We start from the raw sequence: 25,146 nt of genomic DNA, 5'->3' as shown, positions 1-25,146 counted from the left end.
CAGGCTATTCCTAACCAACATGGTATTTAGAAATGTTAAACTGCAATAAAAATCCACATCTGTGTGGACTCACCTAGAGTTTCACAACAGCTGTGAGAATAGGGCGCAGGGCTTCCTATTTCAAATGTCTTCAAAACATCCCTTCAAAAAATCTCTATTAGGTGTTAGGAGTAGAACCTGGGGCATCCAGTTTCACAGTTTTAACCATTTAAGTGAGATGAATAAAATAGGGTTGGTTTCAGAAATGCACTGTAAATGGATTACTGTTTTAGCCCTGAAAATAAACATTTCTTCCAGCAGTATAAAAGTGAGGGGAGTGTTCACCAGTGTAGGAAACACACATCTCTTTTCTCCAGTGACTAAAGCAGACTAATGAGAGCTATCAAACTTGCTAGAAGGAAAGCCTTTCATTGCCTCACACTGGTAAAATCTAAATGTTTTCTGTATTTTTACTTCCGATTAACACCAGCGTCAAAGAGAGACAAATAGCAGGCAGTATCGGCGTCCTACAATAGTCCATGTGCTCTTCATGGCAGTGAGTAAATGTGGAGAGGCAAGGGCTGCAACCCCAGGAGACAACTGCATGAACCACCCAAGACATACCCAGTTACCTTGAGCCTAATCTACCTTGAGCCAAGTTAACTACATTTAAAGCCACTGCTGCTCCAGACAAAAGCAGGAGTATGAACTCTGCTGCTTTCTGTAAGGAAGGAAAAATGGGAAAAATGGCAGAGCTGAGCTAGTGGTCCAGGGGGCCAGAGCCTTGAGGACAGGTAGAGAAATTGCTTGTACAGGCAGATCCCAATGAGTCACTGACTTCTGCTTTCCAAATGCTTCCTGGGCAATTCATAATTTCAATGTGTTTGTCATTATATAGAGAAAAATCCGAACTCCATTCCACTTGATCAGGCAGCTTGTCCTTATCAAGATCTGTGGGCTGGGCAGTCAACTGTTGGAGGCCTGTAAAAGAGTAAGCCTGGGATTGTTCACAGGTTGGTGCTTAGAGATGACTTCGGATCACCTTGGGCAACCACTATTTTTAAAAGACAGACGTTACCTAAGAATATTTATATTTTGAGAGAAACCAGATAACCTGGGGCAAAATGCTCAGCTTCAGCTCACAAAGAGTTTTCATGCCTGAGATTGTATTACAGTTTCAAAAATTCACAGCAAAGGCTCCAGGTTTATTTGAAGACATGCATGAAGAATTATATGGTGAAATGTTTCATTCTGGCTGTGAAAAAAGTTAATTCAAAACAACTAAAACATCAGCCATAAAGATGTACAACATTTTTCAGGAAGCCCTGTCCACCTTGAACTAATGTTTTCTTAAAAAACAGCCTGCCTGTAATAATCACTGTTACTGAAAAGACATCCCAAGGTTGCTGTATGGAAATATGTTAAATACACTCTGAAATCCAATCTAATATAATTTCAACATTAGAGCTCATTCATAATCCTGTATTAAAAGCCTATGCAATTTTCATGAAATATGTCTGTCTCTGTAATCATGAATGCTGAATATTGTCATGACTTTCCAGGAATTTTCAGCTTCAATGCAGAGGAAAGAAAACTCTTCCAACTGGACTTCTACACCACTGAGAAGAAATAACAATAACAGCTCTAAACGTAAAATAAACATTTCTGGAAAAGTACTATCTTTTCAAAGAGGCTATAGTCTGAATTTCAAGCTACTAGTAATATGACACAGAGGCTTTGAATGTGCCTGTGGCTACAGCTCCTTCCTTTGTGTGGCACTGGGGACAAACAGTCCTGGTAGAATCTGTTTACTCCCACCTAGATTTAGAAAGTGATCCTTCAGATGGAGTTGTCTTAAACCCCGAGAATATTCCTGCTTTGAATTGCCAGTGTACAACTGGATGGAGCTGTTACTGTGATCAAGTATTGCCAATTCTTTCTAATTGGATGGGTGGAAAAGTAAGGGAAATTATCAGCATCACCATACATCTGACATGAGTACACTAGCTGCTTCTCAGGAATTTTTCTGTGTTTATAATTTTATAAAAGAATCAAAACCTATAAAGTAGTACTTGCATATACAAAAGGGGTGAGGAGTGGGAAAATTCTGCTTCTCTCTCTAATGTTCCTATTCATTAATGGCTCTTTGATATTTTTCTTTTTTATGAGCAACCTTTTTTTATTAGTGGAATATTTCTGGTTCCGTGGCATAACTTTAAAATGATAGGAAAAATTATACAACTGGGATCTCAATTATTCAGCACAGCCATTTTAATCCTTCATGTTATTTGATCCAGTACAAGGTAATATACGTCTTATTTCCAATTAGAATACAATTCTCACTATATTCATCATCTATTGATGTCTGCTTTTCCATTTGCCAGAGACATGAAACTGTGTGATTCAAGGGGTGCCATTCAGCCTACCCTACCTGTGGACAATTATGTAGTGTCAGCAAGGCTGCCTGTAGGTTTGATGCCTGGAGCCTAAGGCAGCTGGGAGCTGCTGTGCGCTTTCTTTCCTGCAAAATTTCTCGCCAGCTGACAGCGTATTGCAGAAATGGTTCCTCCATGCTTCCACAGCCCAATGCCATTTGTATGAGCAATATTGCAGAGCCCATTTGTTTGAGACTCCTCAGCTGCATGTGGCAAAAAGATCACTTCTCATGCCGGAGGGCCATATCCTGCAAACCCCTTCAAAATTCTTTATGCTCTGTGACCCTACACTTTGCTCTCCCTGCTGTCCTGGGAGAAATTCTGCTATCGACTTCAGCAAACTCTTAAAAAATGTGTCCCGCAGACTTACTAGGTGTGTATCCAGCTCTATTTGGCCAGGAAGCATGGAAAAGGCCTTTGTGATAACCACCTTGATGCACTTAAGAGATTTAATGCAGACTGTCAATCTCTCAGATTTTAAGGTCCTTTTGAAAGTAGGTTTATCATTAATCTTTTGGTAGCATAAGTATGCTATAGAAAAAGATGAGAGAAGACAAAGACTGAAGCTCAGCTGCAGAATACTCAAAACTCAAAAAATGTTTTAAAAAAATGGCCTGGGTTGGAAGAGGAGAGGCACTATGGCCAGCATACCTGTGAACTTAAAGGTGAGGGCTGGAAGGCAGCTGACCTTAAATGGTGACAAGGCTCCTGTGACACTTCCCTGGAATTAGAGGTCAGCCCACTCTCATTTCTATGTTTTTTTAGTGTGCCAGAGTCCCAACAGGATTCATGTAGACTGAGCTGAGAGCAGAGCTGGAGTATTGAAATGGACTAGTGTTTTCTGGGTCAGGGTTAACTTGAGTTACGGAATCTTCCCAAAAAAGCTTCTCCAAAGCCCCTTAGACCTGGTGGAATGGTGGCAAACTGTGACCTTGTGAGGGACCATGTCTAAACTAAAAAGTCACACAAATGCCCACTTCTCTGTATACAGCGGGCTTCATTCTCACACTTTCAAATGAACAGGCTGCTTTCCCACTTCTGCAGCTGTCAGAGAGAGATTTTAACTATTTCCTTTCAAACCTTGCTTCTTTGTCTGTGTCCAAATTTTCCTGGCGGATGACCAGAAAGAATACTGTAATCTTATGTTGAGAAGATGGATAGGGAACCCTGTTTCTTGTGGCAGAAGAACTAGAAGGATACAGTGAAATTTCCAGGCAGGAGGTTTTAGTGGAAGCAAGAGACAGAACCTTTCTGTACAACACTGAGTTACTCTGTCGGATTCAGTACCGCAGAGTGCTATGGGATGCTGGTAAGCTCTGTGCAAGCCTTGCTTTGAACTGGCTTTTTTCAATTAATATTTTTATTACAGGTGATAGATGTTTGAACTAATCCAAATGCATGGTGTTTTGCAAAGTTATGGAAGAGCATGATCTCACAGGTTTGAATTTTTGTAATGATTTTTCATAGCCCTCTTTAAAAACTTGCTAATCTCAATAGATAGCAAGCTCTAAGATTCATGGTAACACTTGAAAAACTTTAATATCCTTAAAGACACCTCCTTGTAGAGGTTTTTACAAGCAGATCAAAAGGCAGATCTATATATTTTCACATAAGTATTTTACAATTGTTATGGTGAAAATACTTTTTTTTACTCTAGTGGTAGTGAAAAGGGTCTTAATAACTGTAATATTACATAGCATTGGTGTCCACATTTACACAGAGAACAGCTGAGATTTAACTTACAGTTGTATTGACCAGGAGCAAGCAATTTTCCTATGATGATGCAGCCAGACTATATGCAGCCTCTAAAGCTGCAGAAAGCAGCCAAATCATTTGAAAGGTAAATTAATGCATCCCTTAAAAGTGCACATCCTCGAAAAGCCTCTGCCCAGCAGAAGGCAAAAGCAGCAAGTTGCCATGTGCTGCTGTTTCTGCAGGATGAGTAATCCCTGCTGCTCAAGGCATCCATTGGGAAGGCTGCCCTGGAACAGATGTCCCAAGAAGGGGTGCTGAGGATCAATATTTTTACAAAGGTGTTCAGCATTCACTTTTTGCCAAGAGCTGGGAGGCTGTCCTTCAGATAAACATTTCTTTGCAAGGACCAAAGGAAGGAGATTCCCTGGTTTAGACAGGGAGCAGGGATGACCATCAGTGGGGAGAGGAAGGTGATTTCTTACAGCATTTGGTTTACTTATTTTGTGGGTCTGAACCTCACGCTAGGATTTCATGCTTCCATAAGATGCAGTGCATTGAGAAGCAGAAGGACTTCAAAACATGTTTTAAATTATTTCATCTCAAAACATTAGCAAATACAGATGATCTTGGGCATTGAACTGAATCTGTAAGGATGGGGGAGGAAGACAGATAGAAAGGAGAAAAAAAACCCAACAGGGAACAGATAGACTCATTTAATTTATGTAGGAGAAAACTAAAGCACAAAAGCAGTTATGGGCAATCTGAGGTCAGTCAGAGAGAGGGGAACCTTTAACTCACCATCCTTGCTTTAGTCCCCAGACAAGCGTGGCCACAAGGAAGGCCCTTGACTCCTGGCTCTGGATGCTATCCTTGCTCCCCTGCTACTCGAAGCTGACCAAGCAGATGCTACCCGGGCTTACAGAAGAGAGAGAGGAGGAAGATTGCAGGTGGAGGGTGCATGTCACAGGTGAAAGTGGTGGTGGGTGGTGGGGTGGCTTTGGGTTTCAAAGGTAAGTACTTCTATGTCAGGTGTCAGCAGTTACCAGAGGGTAGCTATTCCAGAGGGGACCATCAAACTGCTGCCATCATGGGCTGTGACTTCATAGCAGTAAGAGTTTTACATCTCTCCCAGAAGTCCTAGGTAGGCATCCAAAGGGTAGTAATAGAGAAATATCTTGGCTGCTCCATGTAGGCCAAGCCTTTCTACCTCCTTGTTCTTGTCCTTTTCCCCTCCGGGCATATGTCCCTCTGCCTGTCCCACTGCATTTGCTCTCAGACATTGGCTGGGTGTGTTGGCTGGTCTGGGGTCACCACTCTGCTGAGAAACACACTCTGTCAGGTCCAGGGCTCTTTGCTCACTTTCATCACATGGATATGCATCAGCGTGTCACTTTAAAGTAGTTCAAGTAAGAGATGTGGGAGAACAGATGAGGAGAAGGGAGGCAGGAAACATGTCATAAATCCACAGTGAGAGGGACTCTGAAGTAAGAGAATTAAAGACTCTGGAAAACACATAAAAATCTGCTGTAGAAAGGGCACTGTCAATGCATCCTGTCAGTGCAGTTTGGTTTTTATTTCCTAGTGTGCAATATGATATAAAACAAGTTCACCTTTACTAGATGATCCATGGAAGCCTGTATTTCACATGAGATTTATTTTTCATGTGAATAGGCTTGGTGTTTCCAGACGCTGGTGGATATCAGTTGCTGTCCTATAAAACAAGGCCACCAGCACCTGTGGTCTCCCAGGGACTGTCTCTTCCAACACAAGGGCCCTCACACAAGGGCTACTTCATTGTTTCTGCTTTGTGTCTAAGTGGAGCTGAACTGAGGAATGTAGAGTTGAATAAAAATAATGGAGAAAGATCAGACCGAAATTATTTCCCTCCCCCCCAAAAGATCCCACTTGTGCAATCATCAGATATGTGAGCTTTGTACTTTCTCATATTGCTATTGCAAAAAGAGAAAAAAACTTTGAACCCACTCAAGTATTGCAGAGGGTCTTAAATACTACAAAGAGTTTCTATAGACATATGTCCCACTGCAGGAATCTGAAATTCCCTCAGCACCCAGAATATTAAGCAATCTGGGGCCTGTATTTTTAAATCAAGATTTGTGAGAAAAGAACATCCTGGCTTGCCTAAAAATGACAGATGAAAAGAAAAATTGCCAGTTCAGCAGCCACCAGCCTCTCTGGCAGCCAACAATTCTCAGCCATCCCCACCACCTTCATGGGATACAACATGTTCAACACAGGCAAAAGGCCTCCAGGCTCTGTCTGAAAGACTCAGTGATGCTAATGAACAGTGAGGAGCAGGCTTTACACTGTGTTACTGACTTTAAGCATGATGAAAAATAATTTCTTTACTAAAGTGTATGAACTGGGACATCCCAGACTGAGAGGAGGACCTCCTTCCCCACTTCATTCCTTTGTCACTCTCTGTAGCTCCTTTTCTTATTCCTTGGCCACACTGCGTAGTAGCAAGGACACATTCCAGTAATTCTGCTGGCAGCTGATTGTGAAGGGTCAATTGCATGGCATTGATCCTCTATCTGCATGGTATTGCAACAGACTGAAGTGCCATGGGGATGTAAATAAGGAAGAGACCATTGCACTTGGGCTTCCCTATGGGGACCCACCAGCCAGACAGGCGCATTGCTCCCTTCCCTCAGCCACCCATCTTAGTTTAATCTTTTTCCTTCCAGCACAGCTTGAGAGCTATTGCTGCTGAGACTGCATTTTCATTTCTTCTGTTTCATTGCTACTCTGTGCTTAACATATTAGTGGTGTGAAGTAGGGAGGAAGGAAATAGAGGGGAAGCACAAGGAGCAAAGTAAACATCTTCAGGGAGGTAAAGACCTCACAGAGAAACGCTCACTCACCCTATTCAGCCAGGGATTTTACATGCCTCAGCTTTGCATGACAGTCTCATGTGCAGCATTGCGCTTCCAGGCCATGCCAGCAGCCACGGAGGTTGCAGAACCCTGTGAGTCAGGGTCCCACATGCTCATCCTTTATCATGCCAAGCCTTGTGGGACCTGCTTTCAGCTATGAAGCATTTGAAAAGTACAGGCACATTCCTGTCCAGATGAGCAGGCTGCTTTTATTGGGACTTCAGCTGTCTTTTCCTCAGTGGTGGGATGTTTGGAGGAGCAGTTTTCCACATGCTATGGCTCAAATACTGCCAGTAGATAAGACTACTTTGGCTTACAGCCTTCTGGGTACAGATGTGATGTCCATCCCACAAAATCCTAAGGTACTGTGAGAGCAGGCAGGGCATAACAGACCCCGCTGTTATATGCCAGGCTCCCAAAGTCACAGTGTATATGTGTGCAGAAGGACCCACGGAGTCTCTAGCCTCTGTTGTGATGAAGGGCAAGGTCAAGCTGAAGTTTCCTTTGGGAGAGCCAGCAACCGCATGAGCCCCCAGCCTGGCTGAGATGGGGCAAGCACCTCTGAGGGACGCATAGCACAACCCCATACAGCCCTCACACCACTTGTGCAGAGAGTCTGTGGTCCTCCGCAGAGCAGGTGCATGGCAACTGATGGAGAAGAATGACATAGTTTATTTGCCGGTTAATCAGGAAAATGGGTAACTTCAGTAACCATCAGCAGAATAGCCAGATATAGCATGGGTCACTGTTATGGAGCTGTATGTCTGTGGCTTCACCCAGGTTCATCCTGCATTTCCTTCTTTTACTGTACAGCCACTCTGGGTGGGGGCTCAAAGTGACTTACTCCTTGCCAAAACTAGAACCATCTTAAAGTGCTGCTCTGAACCCTCCTGCCGGCTGCCAGTGCCTGGGTGGTGCTGTGATGTGGAGAGAGCCCTACTTTTCCTGCATCACAGCTGGAGGCCCCACTAGCAGCATCAACACTTCTAAAGTTTATCTTAGCCTTGAGCTGGAGGCATAGGCCATCATTGGCTTATTTTCCAGTTCCTTTGACCGCTGTATTTTGCAATGGCTACAGAAGTGTGTGTGTTTCAGTGTTTTCTGAACTAGCTGTGCTTCCTCCATGGGAGACAAGTGGGAGATCTCGCATGCAGATGGCCTCTCCCCAGCATCCCAACAGCTGCTTAGCCCAGATTTCACCCTGATTTTTTTCTTCGGCTTTGATGATCTGACTGTCCAGTAGCAGTGTGTTACTGCTGCACCTGTGCTTTGGAGAGGAGTACCTGCTGAGTCCAGTGTAGGGAGGCCGTGGGGACTGCAGTGGGCATAAGCAGCACCACTGGTGACTTGACCTGACTGGGGCAACCTGGTCCTGCTGGCTGTGATCTGGGAGGGCAGAGATCAGCCCTGTACCTTGGGGTGCAAGCTGGCTGTGGGGCTGTGGATGGGGAGGCACAAGGCAAGGAGCTGGGGTGGAAAGCACAGCCTCTGTGGATGCACATGGCTGAAAGATGAAGGTTTCTGCCTGGTGAAGCTGCCATGGGAGTCACATATGGAAAGAGAGGGTGGTCTGGTGCAGGAACAATAGTACAGAGCCTTTGGGGACACGGGGGCAGTGGCCAGCCCAGGGCCTCCAGCTCAGTAGGCAGCCGTGGCAAGTTCCTCATGTTGCCACTGGCCAAGTGGGCTGGTGGACAAAAACCACAAAAAAAATTTTTTGGAAGCAAGTACAGACATAAGTGTGTCCATCGCTGGCCCAATTGAGCTACCCCAGGGCATGATACAGCTTTTTGGTTAAAATGCTCACTAAACAGAACATGCTGTTGTCCTTACATAAATATGCGCAGTCTGTGGCTCCAGCGCAAGAGGGGCTGTGGGAAGAACAGGAGGGGTTAAGCCATGTAGCTCCAAACACACTGCATCCTCAGAAATGGGCAGGAGTGGGGGGGACCTGTTCCCTTGTGAGGCTGGAGCAGCTGTAACTGAGGGTCCCGCAAGGGTCCTGCGGGACCGGGGGCTGTTTGCTGACTCCAGCCCCCAGCCCTTGGCACGCAGCCCAGTCCCAAGACATATAAACCAAAGAAGCATAAACAGATGATCACATGAAAAATATATCATGATTAGCCAGATAGATCCCAAATGTTTGTTCTATAAACTGCAGCAGGCAGCACAAGTGTTCACTGCAGCTGTAGTTTCTCATCTTATTTGTGTAAGTGTGCCATTAAGCTTAGACATGGGCAAAATAATCTTTCATTGATTCTTACTTAAGAAGCTGCTTTAAAGATATATCATATCAATGTTTGATTTGACCCTTTTGCAACTGGTATTGTATTGTAAACTGCTTCTCGCTTAATAGAAAATCTTTGTGCATTTTTTCTCCTGGGTTACTTCCTTTTCTCTCTGAAGCCAGTAAAGTGGTTTGTTTTGTGAATGAAAGCTGGATGCCTTTAGCAGGATGGCATTAACACTGACCTCTGCTCATGCATTGAATTCCTGCCCAGTGGGAGGTGAGGTTGGAGGAAAGGGTTAGTTCATTGATGGTCAGAACCTGCTGAGAGCAGGACTGTTAACCTGCCTGGAAAGGGAACTGCTTAGAGGGCTTTTCCCTTTCTTGGATTAGCCCAATGAAGCCATCCTTCTCTCCCTTTTGTTTTAACCATCTGCTGGAAAGATGGTTCTGATTCATCTCAGCTTGGTAGAGATTATTTTTGTATATATAAAATGGCAGTAAATTGGAGTGTGGGGTGTGGAGGGGGTGGACACTTTAATTTTCCTGTTGCTACTTCCTGTCTCAGAGAAGGCTATCTGAATTTCACAGCATGAAATATTTAGCAAGGACAATGCAAAGAAATCAAAACCAAACTCCTTCAGGCATTTCCCAAGAAATTTAGCATGTTTTATGCCCCTTGGATCCTAAAATGCATCCTGTAAAAAGGGTAAGCAGGAAAAGAAAAATTTTGTGAAGCTGATTGCCAACAGCATCTTCTGACAACTAGTACATGAGAGTTGTTCTCAGGGAGACTGGTCTATAATTTGTAATGAAAAGGTGTTGTGTGAAAACAGCAACTTTTAATTTGATAGTTTTATCTGCTGACTGTGGTGATAAAACCTGTGCTCTGCTTTTTTTAGAGCTGGAGAGGATACAGAATGCAAGTCTAAACCCAGGAGGTTCACACAGCACAACTGTAGGTTTTTCTTTCCTTTTTGTCCTCTTAGTCCTTCAGAGCCAAGGGAGCATTTGGAGAGTCAGCTGCATCTGTGCTCCTTTTTGCACAATCAACAGATTCATTAGCTAATCCTCCTTCTCTTCCTTGTCACTTTGACTACCAAGTTGTACCCAGTTGCTTCAGGTGTAGGTGGAGGAATGACTGTCCTGAAAGAAGAGTCCATAGTCCAAGTCAAAGTGTGGCCATAGCAATTCAAAACACAACATCTTATTTTAGCTCTCCCACCCATGTCAGTCAAGAAGAAGTCCATTGAAGCATCAAGAAGAAATCCATTAAAGTCAGTGGAATTGCACCGGCACAAGGCTGCTTTCATTGAGATTAGGGTCTAACTTTGGTGTCTGTTTTATTTGTAAATTGAGCAGATAGAAGCCACTGGGAGATCATTAAATTGGAACACAGCAATTTTCATTTCCACTTGGTTTTTTGAGTAAAACCATACTTTGTTATCCTTGCAGAGTCTACAAGGACTAGTTTGAACTACTCTCACCAGCTAAGACAACACTTCTTCTCTATAAGGTGAGAACGTTGAATAAAGCTTATCGATGTAGTTGTTTCTTTTTCTTTTAATTCACCTCCTGACCTTTTAAAATTACTTTACTCAACAAAGGACAATAGGGCCAATCCAAGTCCCATTAAAGTCAGCAGGAGTCTTTTCATTAACTTCAGCTGAAGTTGGGCTGGGCCCAATAGGACTAACTTTAGGACTAAAAAATAGCAACTCATATAGAGCTTTATCTTGCCCCCTGTGGCTTGATAACTGACCTCCCATCATGTTCACTGGGACAGGATGAGGCTTATAAAGCCAAGTAAAACTATTATAGGCCTAATCCTATAACCCAAACTTTATAAAGTAATTGAATTTCCTCTTTTTAATTGCACTGTAGTATTTGAGAACTATTCATGACTTTATGAACAGAGAGGAGCATCCAGCTGAACAGATTGGATTCATCTTTGGGTTGCTTTGTGCCCTAGAGTTTTCTGTTTCTAAAATAGGAAGGTGACAGGGGTGAGGGGCTGAAAGATGACGTTGTGTAACTCCTTCACTGTTCAGCTTTTTTTGCTCCGTCTTCCTACACAAGCGCCATTCTACTTCCTTCCCTGTGCCTTGCCAGGTCACCCCAGCTCAAATCCTCTGCACCATTTGCTTTCCCAGAAGAATGTGCCACTGGCCTCCTCTACCTGCTTGTGCTAAAGGGAGCAGAGCAGCATCCAGAGGGGTTAAACTGGGGCAGGGCTGTGATGTGGATGCCTCTTTGTCTAATGGGAGCAGGCAGACTGGATTTTATTCTTTGTTACATCTTTGCCTCAAGACAATTACCATTTGTTTTCTAATTAATGTTTAAATATACCATAATGCAGTGAAAGGTCCACCAACTCACAAACTCTCGGTTTATGAGAGTCTATGAGTGGATTTTGCTCTGGACATGACAAAAAGCTGATTTTTTTCTCTTTATTGGTTTTTCATGATGCTCTTTTTCCCTCTTTTTCTAATTACCTTACAATGACTCTACATAGAAAACCCTGTATCAAACACACTAATTTGTTTCACCACCAAGAGAAGAAAGCTTTTGGCAGCTCTTTGAACTGTTATAAAAAGCCTGTCTACTGTAGATTCTTGTATGTTTTATTCTGGAGACCCTAGATCACAAATTTTGTTTTTGTTAAAAATAAATCTACTCACTGCCATCCATGGGGAGCATTTTCCACAGTCAGAAAACTACCCTGCCATCAGAATAATTTGTAGCAGCCACCCAGGGAAAGGTGGGCTCAGCAACGCAACGATGCTGAGAGGCAGGACACAGGGCTGCAGCAAATGCTGTTCTACCCTCAGCCCTGTCTCATGAACCCTTCTCCTTTTTCAGCAGAATCTAAATTTACACAGTCCGTTAAATAGTGTATTAGAAAGACCTCCCAGATACCCTCAGCTTCTCCATGCGCGAAGAGGAAGTGCCCCCCTGACTCCTGACACCATCAGCCCTGGTATTCTCTGCGCTCACCCAAATGCATTGCAGCATCAACATCAGTCACTTCAAAGAGCTCTTTCATGTACCACAAACTTTTTTATCCAGAAGGCCCAAGCTAAAAGCAGATCTGGCTGTGTTTGGCTTTATTTGGCTCGCCACTTGTGTGGCCCCTTGGAAAGATCTCAGAAGAGTGAACAAACTTTCCATGCATTTACAGCAAGCAAGTGTAACATACAAAGCTTTTTCTGTCACTTGTTAGCAGTGCAAGTTAATTAATGGCTTTGTGTTGCTCTTGGGTGTGTTGCTCCCGCTGAGGGAAGGATTCCTCCCCCACCTGCACTGCAAAGAAGTCCTGTTCCCTGGTTAGACAGTGCCTGGAGATGGGTAGATTCCATTCCTCTTTGCTGAGGCTCCTGCTCATGTCTCAGGAGGGAGGCTGCTGACCATACCAGATGAGGCTGCCCTCACGGCACCCACCTCAGCAAGCGGCTGGCCCTATGCCATATTTCACCATAGGGGGGTTGCTCTGGGAATCCACCTGCAGAGAGGTCAGCTCTTCAGGGATCAATGTTTTGATGAGGACCACACAACCCCATATCAGGAGCCTCTGTGTAGGGAAGCCTCGTGAGATGTGCGCACCTGTCCCGCCGACTCACCCTTCCCAATCCCATGGGTGCTCATGAAGCAAGGAATTCTGCTCTCAAACCGTTCTGATACCCTATTCAGCAGCTGAAGGAGCCAAACCAGCTCCTTTTGGGGAAAACTGTGGTTCTGCACATCTCAGGTGGAGTAGACTCACAGGAACCTGTCTACACCGCACAGAAAATCCTGTTGTCAGATCCTTATTGTTGAAAAATTGTGTTTGACAATGTTCAACGTCATAGGTCTTTTCTGCAGAATTCTTACTAACTTTTTGCAACAGGCACCTAACTTCAGGACCTTAATCACACACTGTTAGCTCTTCTGTCATCTAGTTCGCTCTCTTCTAAGAACAGAGAAAACTCACCAGAAATAGACATCTGATTTGGAGAGTTAGGTGCCAAAAGTCAGTTGGAATAAACCTGGTTTACATCCTCAAAAATCTCTCATTAGGCATTTTCCCAGCCACTTAGTCTCCTGAGAACAGGAGATCTGATTGAAGGTAACAGCTCACTTTTTTAGGAATCTTTTGATGAATTCATGAGAGCTGATGACATTGCTTACCATTCAAGTGGCACCCTAAAGCAACAGTTTTTCTTAGTGATCTATGTAGATGCAAATATTCTGGCAAATTCTCTGGAATCTCTGTGGGGAGAGACAAACCAGATTCTGCACTCTCTTGTTAAGTAGAAGCCCGGAGAGAGGGGAGTGCACATACCAGGTTTGCTGCATATACCTTTGTTGGCCAAACAAGTCATACAGCCAACAGCCTATTCCATGCTTCATGCTGCTTTTGTAGCCAAAGGAGAATGGCGAGACATACAGCAGGAAGTTGTGTTTTGCACTCTCGATTCTTATTACAAGGTTCAAAAGTGGTTTTTTTATATGCTCAAAGAACTGAGGCCAATTCTCTTTGTGGTTTTAATTACTTGGATACAACTGGCAAGAAAGTTTTTCTCAGCTAGAAAGTAATTGTCTGTAGCCAGTCACATACAAAAGACTTTCGGTATAGTTTTATCCATTTCTCTGTTCTTTGAATATTAAGCAAAAGTAGAAGCTGATTCCCTAGAGGGTGTAATACTTTCTGCTCCAGACTGTCGTGTACTTACCAAACACATTGGTTTTCTTTGGACCCAAAGATACTGCCCCCTTTTTTTTTTTTTTAACGGATTGAATGTGACAGAATATTTCTAAAATACACAAAGGTGGGACAACCACACATGTATCATTAATGAATTGTTCTAGCCATATTTGCTACAGAAGTTACCAGAGCCTAGGTTGGAAAACATATCCCTTCTGGTCTGGGCCAACTGTATGCCAACATGTAGTATATTTTCATTAAGTTACATGATATTCATGTTTTCAGGAATCACTTGTGTTCTTCCACTCTGCCTGCCAGAAGTGTTGTCCAAATCCATTCCCTATTTAATCATGAAGGAATGCTGTTCAAAAGATTTGGGATCAGAAGTGCTCAATAAATCAATCCAGATAGACTCCTATTGAGTGGTGAATTATACAGCATTTGCTTTAGGATCAGAGGTCCTCCTGGGAGATTATTTTTTATTGCTAGCAGGATTGTTCACTTGCAGATATCAGGAAGCTGTGAATTAAGGCCTGTTAGGAAGGTCTACAAAAGAATCTGTGTCTTCTTTACTGAACACATGTGATTATGTCCAGACAACAATGATAAATAGGTGAGACTCACCCTCCACTGGAATACCCTGTTTCCTAAATTAAGGAGGAAGGAAAATTTTGTAGCTTCAGGTGGGATAAAGTTATTCTACATTTATATCTCCAGGTTCCTATCTTGCAGACCACAACACAAGAATTTAGAACCAGGAGTGTGAAGAAAACAGCTGAGGTAGAAAATGTGTGTTTAGAGTCCACACTGGTCAGGAGGAAAGGCAGCTCACTGTGACTACTCAGAGGAGTCTCTGCAAGGCTGGGGAGGATGTTTTTCCTGTGATGGGGAATGAAGACAAGAGAAGCCGGAGCTTTTAGCCGCCCTGAAGGACAATGTGCACAATTTCAGGCAAAACGTTTGAAATGGAAAGGATGTTGCTTAATGTAATGTTTAGTTTATTTCTAGCTTTCTATGCTTTTGAAAACCGGTGTTTTTTCAGAACATCAGAAATTAGTAATTCTAGATTTCTCACTTCCCATCACCACCCTTCTCTGAGCAGGCCAACAGGTTCACTTGTGCATGGTGGTAACAAGCAGATATAAACTGTCCCCATGCAGCCTTGGTGGCATCATGAGGAGAAAGTGAGAGGCCCTGAAGAGCAGGAGAGGATCAGGTCCCACACCAATACCTAGGGAGCCGCACTTCATGCTTGGAGAAATTAAGAAACTCGTGCATATAAAAGAACATGACCATCCATCATCATTCAATCTGCCGTGTTCAGAGAGAAACACGGATCCTTTCTCTTTGCACATTATTATGTTTTTATGACACATTGCTCATTTTGCATCACATAATTTAATTTCATTCTAGTGTAAACAGATAGTCTGCCATTCCATTTTCTGTCATAGTTCACATTTGGACAGAAATACCCCACAACACAGTAGTGTAATAGACAATCATGGCTGGGGGACACATCCGGGTGAAGGATGTGGGTACAGAAATTTGAAATATCCTCATAAGGAACAAGGGCTTTGAAACTACAGTACTACAGTTTCCACTGAATATTTAGCAATTCATGTTCTGGGACTCAGATTAAAAGGAGATTTTAAAAGAAAGTGTAGGTCAAAACTTGGCATTTTGTTTCTTTGGAACTGCTGACATTTCCAGACAGTTTCTTGTTCCGTTCTGGATTGGAACATAGCCTAAAAAAGTTTTACCTTTCCTGTGGAAATTAAATTCTGAAAATATTTTGTTCTAGGAAGCTCAAAACATTGTTTTTCACCTTTTCTAAAATCAAACGCAGCAGACATGCTCATGGGGAGGAGACGAGTTGTCTTCTCAGATAGCTGCCATGTCTGAAGTGCAATGGTGTCAGAGGCAACTCCACAGTATTTCCTGGACTGCTTCTGTGGTATGTGGAGCATAGGAACTCCTTGGTCCCAATTTTTCTTGGACCTCCAGACTGGCCATGAGTCCTGTTGTGCTGCAGAGCCTTGGAGCTGCAACTTCTGAACTGAAGCTGATAATCTGCTGCCAGGGAACACAGCCTGCAAGACTGACAAGAAAGCTCCAGCCTGGGTATGGCAAAAGTTTCCAGAATCAAAAATATTTTCATGAAACATTTTGTCTTTGACATACAACCATGAATCAATCACCAATTCCTGACTAGTTAGGAACCATGTAGGTTTGGTGGGTAGTGAAGCACATTATGGGTCTTGGACAATCCTAGTGGCTTTTATGCCAGTCACCAGTGGGAGAACTGGGTTATAGCAAAGAGACTAACCTGTGCAGGAAGTAAGAATTAGCTTCAAAAATCCCAGGGTGACCCTATGAATATATACAAGCCCAGAGAATGTCACTGATGGAAGTATGAGTGTGCAACTCATATGCAACAGAAGGACTGAAGAGCTAAAACAGCTGGAACAGTCACACTAGGGTTTAGGTTATTTATGTTGGTTAGTCATCTACATATTTTCACTGGTTTAGATCTCACCTCCTTTTGAAAATGGGTTTTGGACTCATAAGTTACCTGGGAACTTTTAATAGTTTTATCTCAAATTAATAACTCTTCCATGAGTAACTTCAGTATTTGCACATTCCCTGTTTTATAATAGATATTATTTATCCCCACGTATGTCAGTTCAGAAGGACAGACCATTCAGGAAAAGATGTGGCTTATTATATAGCAGTGATGGATGGTTTCTTTATAGAAACCACTTGCATGTGAGAGAACAACTGTTGTGTATTAAATACATTCCCTGTATTATTCATAGAGTTCATACCTGTCATTGAAGTAAAAATCCAAAAGGGAGGGAAAGAGCAAGAAACTTTATAAAAATACATTAAATATCCACATAAATATCAAACAGTACACCATGATTTTTGTTATTACAATGAGCATCTATGGAAGCCATGATGATGCAGTGCTTGAGAAACTTGGCAAATGCATTGGAGTGCCTGGGACGTTTTGTTCCAAGAAGGATGAAAACTGCATATTGAGGGGTTAGTTACTCATAAAACATTAATAGCTGGAGATTTGCCAAATCATTATTATCTTTTCTGGAAATGGTATTAGGTATTATTCAAGAAGATAAGATTTTCTTTCCATATGTCCATACCAGTTCAGTATTGGAAGATGAAACACATACCTAGGGGATTACAGGCCCAGAAAACACCTTTTCCAGGAAAATGAGCTGAGTGAATCACTTCAGACAAAAATGTGTTGAAATGTTGAACAAGTGCTGTCTTGATTTAATGTTCTTCTTAATTATAAAAAAAATAACCACCTCTATGAACATGCAGACAAGTTAAGACTGATATTGTTTTGTATAACTAAGGGAAACAATGAAACCGGGCACATAACCTCAAACTATTCTGAAAACATATAAGGAAAAAATTGGTCCTGTGTTATTCCGAAGAATCGGAATTGTCATAGCCTTGTGGTTTTTGCTACAGGCCAACTAACAAAGACACAGCTTAGAAGATCTCCAGGTGCCAGAGTTGTTTTCAAACGTGGAGCCAGAAAGAATTTCTCTGGACAAGTCTTGAACCTCAGAGACAGCACAGCTTGGCCATACCTTCCAAATGAGACTCATCCCAGTGTGGAGATTCCCCAAGAGATGCTCCAAGAGATGGGAGCATGTAGTTTATAATGCAACTGAGCTTAAACAATCACACAGACTCTCTGCACTGTTCCTCATTTAGTTGTTTAAAATTGTTATTAGGGTCCTTCACATGGTGAACTTCTTCCCTGAATTCAGTGTATCCACAAAGTGGAGGGCAGTGGGAGGATTCTCCTGCCTTCCCCTCTCCCATGGGTTCCTGCATACAAATATGTATGTGTATATATATATATATTTAAATACATAGCCTCAAAATGGGGACTGGGAAATTTAAAAGGGCAAGAGCTCAACCCTTATTTCTGTTGTCAGGACAGGGAGAAGAGTAGCTGAGCTGTGAGAGCTTGAGACAGACCCTTGCCATCAGCAGAGGAGCGCAAGAAGCAGACTGCACCAGCTGGGATTTCTTTGCTAGTTATAATTAAGAACGGGAATTTTATTTCTTACAAAAATTTGCATTTAAAAGTTGAGAGAAATGGAGTTCTTCTGTCCCAAAAGCCTCAGGGGCCAGCAGAGATAGGAAGAAGAGTAAGATTTGGGCTCAAAGAGCATGAGGAAAGGGGGAGAGTTTCTGGGAAGGAATATGTGACCAACCAGGTATGTCTCTAAGAGATGCCATCATGTTTCTTCTCCTTATTTAAAAAAGCTGGAGCACTTTGGGGATGGTCTGGGTAGTAAGGTGGTGGTAGAGAAGAAATGATGGAAACAAAGAAGACTGATGGCAGCAAGATAGTGTTAGCCTGAATCTAAAAAAAGAGCTGCATAGATATCTCAGGCCTTTCTGCCAAACCATAAGGGCGTGATTACTTTTCTTGGAATATGCTGTAATCTTCCCTGAATCCACATGCATTTCAGGTGCAGGACAGCAACTTTCTCCCTAGTTTTCTCTGAGTTTGGGCAGATTCACCAGATTTTCCAAGCTGATACTTTATTGTTTTTCCCTTCTTTGATTCAGTTCTTCTAGTAAAGCCCATTTCTTTAAGCCCTGGTAAAATCTGGTAAGTAGAGAGGTTAGTCCTTCCTGCTGCTTGACATGGGACATTTAGTTCTTGGATCTCTGGACAGCGAGTTTAAGGTGGTGACACTGAATTTTCCCAGCAGAAAATCAAACCCAGCCCAGACTGGTCAGACTGACAGTAAATAATTGCTAAAGGATTGCATGAATAGTCAAGCATATATGGACATCTTTAGCACGTAATCCTTTAATCCAGGGAAATAAGCCAACAATATCACCAGCTCAGTACATAAATGAGTATGTTTTGTTCTACATATACTTGTAGGGTATGTACAGGCATGTATTTAGAGAGAGAAGGAGGGAGAGGGCAAGAGTAAACACACCTGTGGAAAGCTAAATAAGGCAAGATAGAAAATACAAAAGCTCAATTACTCAGGCTCATGATGGATGGTGGCAGAGCAATTGCATCCTAGCCGAGGCTCCCGGGGGCTTGAAGGCAACTTCAGCAGAGGGATCAGCCTTCAGACTTCCATTAAAAGTCACTCACTCAAAAGGCACTGGCATGTAATGAAGTCATTGCTCCTGAAAAAACACCCTTCCCTTGGCTGAGATGCAGGGCACTGATGTAACGGGGCACCTTCCCAAGGAGCTGCAGATGGTGGCTGGCCATTTCCAGCCCTCTTTTCTCCGCTTCACTTCCCTCAGGGATCGCCTCTGCTGCCACTCGCCTGCAGGCAAGCTCGGACAGCACAGACTTCAGCCACTCAGTTGGTCCCATATGGCTCTTATTTCCCATTCTGCACAAGCAACAGCCACCAGGCCTGGAAGGCAATTAGAAAGTCTGGCAAATGCTGCCAGTTACAAGGCAGCATTCTGCTGAGAGCATGGCCTGGTACTGATCACTAGAGGCTCTAAGCCCAGCCTTTTTTCTTTAGCTTCAATTACAGGGCCTTGAAAGCATCTTGTGTTTTCAGTTGTGATTGTCATCACACTTCAATGCAACATGTACAATGGCACGTGTGTGAGCACAGCTGGGTTTCTATACAAAACCAAAGATATTTTGCTCTACAGGCCTGTGCATACAGTCCCCACAATCTGCTAACAGCCAAATGTGTTGGGCTACCATTTCCAGTGGAGGATCAAAGAGTATATTTAAATGTTTCTAACTCAACATCTGAGTAACTACAGAAAGTCACAGGCAATGGGGGTGGCAAGGGAGTGGAGGAAAGGAGGTGTTGTAAGAGTGTCTTTGCCGAGTGCACATGTACAAATTTGGCCTCATGTGTTCACTTGCTGGGTGTGGGACTCACTCTTTAGGTCCTGCACCCAGAGGGGTATTCCCACTGACCAGACTGTAACCCTCTGTTCCTGCTCTGTGCCCTGGGGCCTAGCCACACACAGGATGCCCCACACTCGTACAGGAAAGCCCATGCTGCCTGGCTGGAGGGCAGCAGGGCTCCCAGGTGCGAGAGACTGAAATGGTTAATAGCTTAAATATTGCTAAGATCACCAAAAGGCTTTTGTCCACTGTAGCAAACTCCAAAGGAACAGCTGCTCATCTACCGAAGCCCACCCCTCCCTGAATATGCCCATTGATTTGGACTGCAAAAGGACCTTGAGATAAGATAAGGTGGTACTATTGTCCAGCTATCCAGATCAAAGGAGAAGAGTGTATCCAGAAGTGTAAGAGGTTGAACAGCTAACATTTGACCACCTGCAGTAACCACCCAGGTGCTGCAAGAGATTGGTGCTCATGGCTCAAACAATCAGCTGGGTGCTTTGCTAGTGATGCACAGGGAGGTCTCCCAGGTGCAGAAGGGCAGGCACACCTGAGGCTACAAACTGGGTTTCCAGATAAGGGAAGAGGCTGATAAGAGGCAGATCCTGCTAGGTGGGATAGTCCTTCTTATCATTCCAGTGTCCACCCTTAAATAATGGTTCAGCTGTGAAAACCCTCCTGGGAGCACCAAGGACATTGACACATAGCCTGAGCTATTCATCTCAGATGATGGACCATAATGGGCCATGATTGATTCAACTACGTGTAAGAGACAGCTGCAACATCTTAGAAAGTGTCAAAGACTCATGAAATGTTCCTGATTCGGTATTACATCATCCAGGGGAGGTACCAGGGGCGTTTCCACCTAGCCCTTGAACAATATAAACCCCACGAAAAGAAACTTTTGTGGATTCTTTTTCCCTATCACTTAGTGTGTTTAGTCTACAATCACTGAGAAGACCAGAAGAGCAATGGGGTGCTATTGGAATCTACAGAGTGGTGATATCTTTTTTTCTACTTAATCTGTTTCTCTGTCTCTCCCTTTCTCTCTTTGCCTTTCCCTTATTTCTCTCTCTACCCCACATTTAATTTTAAATAAAATCCATGCTATTGATTTCAGCATATGGTTTACACCTTAATTTGGGCAGAGTCATCTCATAATTTTAACAATCAGGTTGTAACACTGGGAAAGGGCATCATCTCCAAAGTCCATCTGCAGCACTTACATGTGTGCGGGCAGGCAGGGTGGGCAACCCCTGAGCCTGCCACACCTCTTCCTGCCCACACACAAGCGAGGGCAGGTTTGTCCATGTGATGACCTGGCTTCCCACTTCTGCCCTGGCTGGGGACCGGTTTGGGCCTAGGTAGTGAAAGAAGTGTATTTCTCATCATCTGGTGGGAATAACCTCTCCTTCTTGCTCCGTGCTTTCTCTCCAGTAAATGCAAAAGGTTATGCAGAAGCCAGAAAGGTGCAAGGCACATTAGCAAGCAGCCGTTTAGGGAAGAGAGGCTGGAAGCTTTTTTTCTGCTTGTCTTTCTTCTTTATGGCTTTGTAGCAGGAGAAGGAAAATCTGATTCCCTTCAAAAGTAAACAACAACAGATAAAAAACCCTGAAAACCATGACTGGAGCAGATCAAAAAAGCATTATATGGAACAGCCTAGAAACAGCTCCATGTCTGCTCGTGCCCCAGCAAATATGCACACGGGAAGGTAATGATGCTGAAAATTACCTATTTGTTGTGTTATCCCCTCACTTCTATTGAAGAGAGCATATGTAATGACTGATGCCTCGACTAATCTGTTGATTTTTTTATAATACATGAAAGACTGTATCAAGATGATGACAGGAAAATCTGCAGTATGTGTTTACTGGTGTTGACTGGTTAATATACTGGTGTAACTTATCTAAAAGCCTAAAAATTAAACAAACTCCCCAAATTCTAGTGTATCAGGGTGGCACATTTCAGTGGTCCTGAGCCCAGCTCCACCTGCCTGTGTGTCCTGCAGAAGGGAACTTTGGCTCCTGAGTTATTGAGGGGTTTTGGTGCAGGTGCTGACCTGGCACAAGAGTGCTGCAGGGTGGGCAGCCCCACCAAAGCTGGTCTACCATGGGGACACCTGCAGTGCAAGGGTAGCCATGGCTGGGGTTGTCCTTGGTGGTGACTATCAGCTGTTGATGGATGTGGCTGCTCCCAAGTAGGGCTATTCCCCTCTGGTGTTCTTGAAAATAGTTAATGTGCTATCCCTGGTTTAGCTGAGCACACAGCATCTGCCTTAACTTAGATTTTATTTTGTTCATGCTATGCCTGTGATGTTCTTTAAAAAGTCTTCTTTTTGATGAATGTGCACAGTAGCAATTTACTAGATCAGAAAGGATTTGCTTTCTTCTTTCTTTAATATCTTTTAAAAACAAAATATGTCTCTTCTCTTCTAGGGTTAACCTAATCTTATGTAATAACCCTGTTTCCTGGTAATGATGAAGAACAATGGACAGTGGTACAGAATAATTCTTTCCATTCAGGAGTTACAGTCTGATTTCATTGTCGGTAGAAAATACAGGACTGTAACAATTATCATAACTTTAACCACTTTTCCACACTTTGTGGGTTTTCCTCTGATCTAGGATATGCCTAGCTGGGAAGTTGCAGCTAGCTACAGTATCTGTCAGTTTGAATACCAGCAGACATGTTGAACCAGATTTATGGTGTCCTGGTAAGTGACACTTTTTCTCACAAAATAGGGTATTCATATCAGTCAAAGCTCAAACTCACCCCTTTTTGTCCAGGTAGCAGAACTTGAGCAGAAGGCAGAAAGAGAGTTAGAAGGTGGTCAGTCACCTAAATGTTAGAACTTTCTTTCCTTAGCACACCCCCAAGTGGGTGGGAGGTATCTTCTCATGTCCTGTTCATTCTGACTTACTAATAATTTGAATTAAACCGTCAGATATATATCAAATTGACACTGAAGGGCTGGTGGCTGTCTGTAGGTGTCAGTGAGCAGCTAGCTGTTTTAAAAGCAGTGTGTTTGCAACAATGATACACCCTCTTTTCTCTGGATTGTAGACAAGCCTGGGGACTTCTGCTACCCACACAGGCAGAGGTGACTCTGCCCCACAGTACTGCAACCCTGGCATGAACTGCTGAAAAAGTGGGAGGGTATCTTATAGTCAGAATGGGATGAATCAAATTCATCTGAATAGTTGCCTGCTTAACTTCACTGAAGCCAGTGTCCATTAAAATACAACCAAAACATCTTCAGCAATCAGGACTTGAGTGTCTGGACTCCTTCAGAAGTAGGATCACAGAATCATTTAGATTTTAAAAGATCACCAAGGTCATCGAGGCCAACCTTTAACCTAGCACTGCTAAGCCCTCACTAAACCATGTCCCTAAGTGACACATCTACAGATACTTTAATACCTCCAGGGATGGTGACTCAATGACTTCTCTGGACAGTAGGGAAGCAGCTTCATTCCTCTGCCTGGAGATGCCCAGCTGTATAGGCAACCTCTTTTCCCTGCTGCAGATAGACATTTAGGAACAGAAAAGCATGGCATTTCATAGAAATGGTACCAGGTACTGCCCTGCCCTGCTTCATCTCTTAGTGAAGGTGATGCTGCCCTGGGTTGGATGGAGGGCTTCTGCTTCAGTTTCCTTACCCACCTGTGATGGGGAAACTGCCCAACAATCACATCTAGTTTCCTGATTTGTTTTGTTGTGACTAGTAAAGAAACAGTAAAATCAGCTGTGATTAAATAAAATTTTATGTTAGGGTCGTGCATTGGCAGAGGCTGAATGATCAGGAAAAAAAACTAATTTTCTTTGTCCCACTGCATTGTCTGCTGACACGCCAAAGAGGTTTGCAGGAGACATTTCACAGTCAGTTTTTCTCTTGGAGGTGTTGAAGAAAGGCCTGATACCACACCAGAAGTAGACTGGGAACAGATGTGCAAGATGTGTTTGTGAACTTGTGAGATGTGTGTGCGGGATGTGAGTCAGCACGGTGTGGGTGCAAGGCATGTACACCATAAGCAGGTGCAGTGCATTTGTTCACCAAAGGCGTGTGAGTGCAGTGCAGAGAGGAGGGTTGCAGTGGGGCAGGTGGCCACAGCCCAGGTCAGGACTGTGATCCTGGGTGTGGGGAGGCCAAGCTGCCCCTTGGTGCAGGAGAAGCACTTCCCAGAGGCAGTGCTGCCATTCGTGCCCTCTCCTCCACATCCCATGGCTCCTTCATGGCTCATTTTCATCTCAAATTGTGCAGCTGGACTCACAGGAGTCTGCTTTTTAAAGATTCACATTGATAAATCAGCTGTAAATTAGGCACCTGGTTAGGATATGATCATGAGGACTAAATAAATGACTTCTCAGTCGGTTCTCTTAAAGCAAATTAGTTACCTTAGGATGTGTTAAACCAAGTATTTATTGGTAATGACCAGGTTTGGGTTACTCCAGGCACCGTCAATTGCTGGAGTAGAAAAGAAAATACAAAACCTTCAAAGATATGAGTCATGAGAAGAGCTGGGATATATCACTAACACATAGTTGACAATATTTCCTGCATCGGTTCACAAGCCGCCAGGATGTCCCTGGTGAACTATACACAGTCCATCGTGCTCTCAGGGGGCATATGTGTGCTGTCAGTCATTGGCAGCATAGCAGGGAAACCAACAATGAAACAAAAGCCTCGGCACACCCACTGGAGGTTGCGGGACGCTGGAAAACTCCATGAACAGCTGAAATGCTGCCACTGAGCAGATGATCCAGAAATTAAATAAGAAACTGGGATGCAGAAGGCTGTTTTTTGTGTGAAATCCTGTGCTAGCCCCTGGAAAGACCCCCCCCCACGGCCCACAGAAAGGGGACTTTTGGTAAGAGAAGAAACTGTGGAGTTATTTTGGCATTTGAGATTTTAAACAGAGATTTGGGAGAGAAAAATTCAAATTCCACTTAAATGCATTGAACTAGAACATATTTCTGGTGAGAGAGAAAGAATAATCAGAAAAGTCAAACTTTTTAATACAATAACTTTGTAGTGAACTGCTTGTCTCCACTTTGAAAAAAACACTATTTGCAAAGGTAAGGTTTTTTCCTACAGTGACAGACAGTGAACATATAATATTGCAGAGGTTACCTGCTGACTGGTATAACACAGATGTTATGTTCCAGTGGAAAAGACATATTTTTACTTTTTTTTTTTTTTTAAGGTTGTTTTAGCAGAACAAAAACTACAATGAGGAAAGTTTGAATTGATTTATAGCAAACCACATACCAGTCCAATAATATTAGCCCTGCTGCTTTGCAAGACTTTCTGTCCCATAGTCTCCAGAATTAACCAT

General features: G+C 43.3%; 1 protein-coding gene across 3 annotated transcripts in view; it reads left to right on the top strand.

Annotated features, from left to right (window-relative positions):
- Nucleotides 1-1,653, top strand: part of MSRB3 (methionine sulfoxide reductase B3) — a 91,785-nt gene extending 90,132 nt beyond the window's left edge. Inside the window, exons 7-8 of one of the 3 annotated variants that reach the window (XM_082280271.1) lie at nt 878-992; nt 1,542-1,653. In XM_082280271.1, coding sequence (XP_082136397.1) covers nt 878-992; nt 1,542-1,612 — 186 coding nt within the window. In that variant the 3' untranslated portion in view covers nt 1,613-1,653. Of the gene's footprint in view, nt 1-877; nt 1,318-1,541 lie in introns of those variants that run through there. The other 2 variants (XM_082280273.1, XM_082280270.1) reach the window with 2 other exon arrangements.
- Nucleotides 1,654-25,146: the final 23,493 nt, after the last annotated feature.

Source organism: Coloeus monedula (genome assembly GCF_965178545.1).
Source record: "Coloeus monedula genome assembly, chromosome: 4".
Taxonomy (NCBI): Eukaryota; Metazoa; Chordata; class Aves; order Passeriformes; family Corvidae; genus Coloeus; species Coloeus monedula.
The sequence above is the reverse complement of the archived record's forward strand: the minus strand, read 5'-3'. Positions and strand labels throughout refer to the sequence as shown.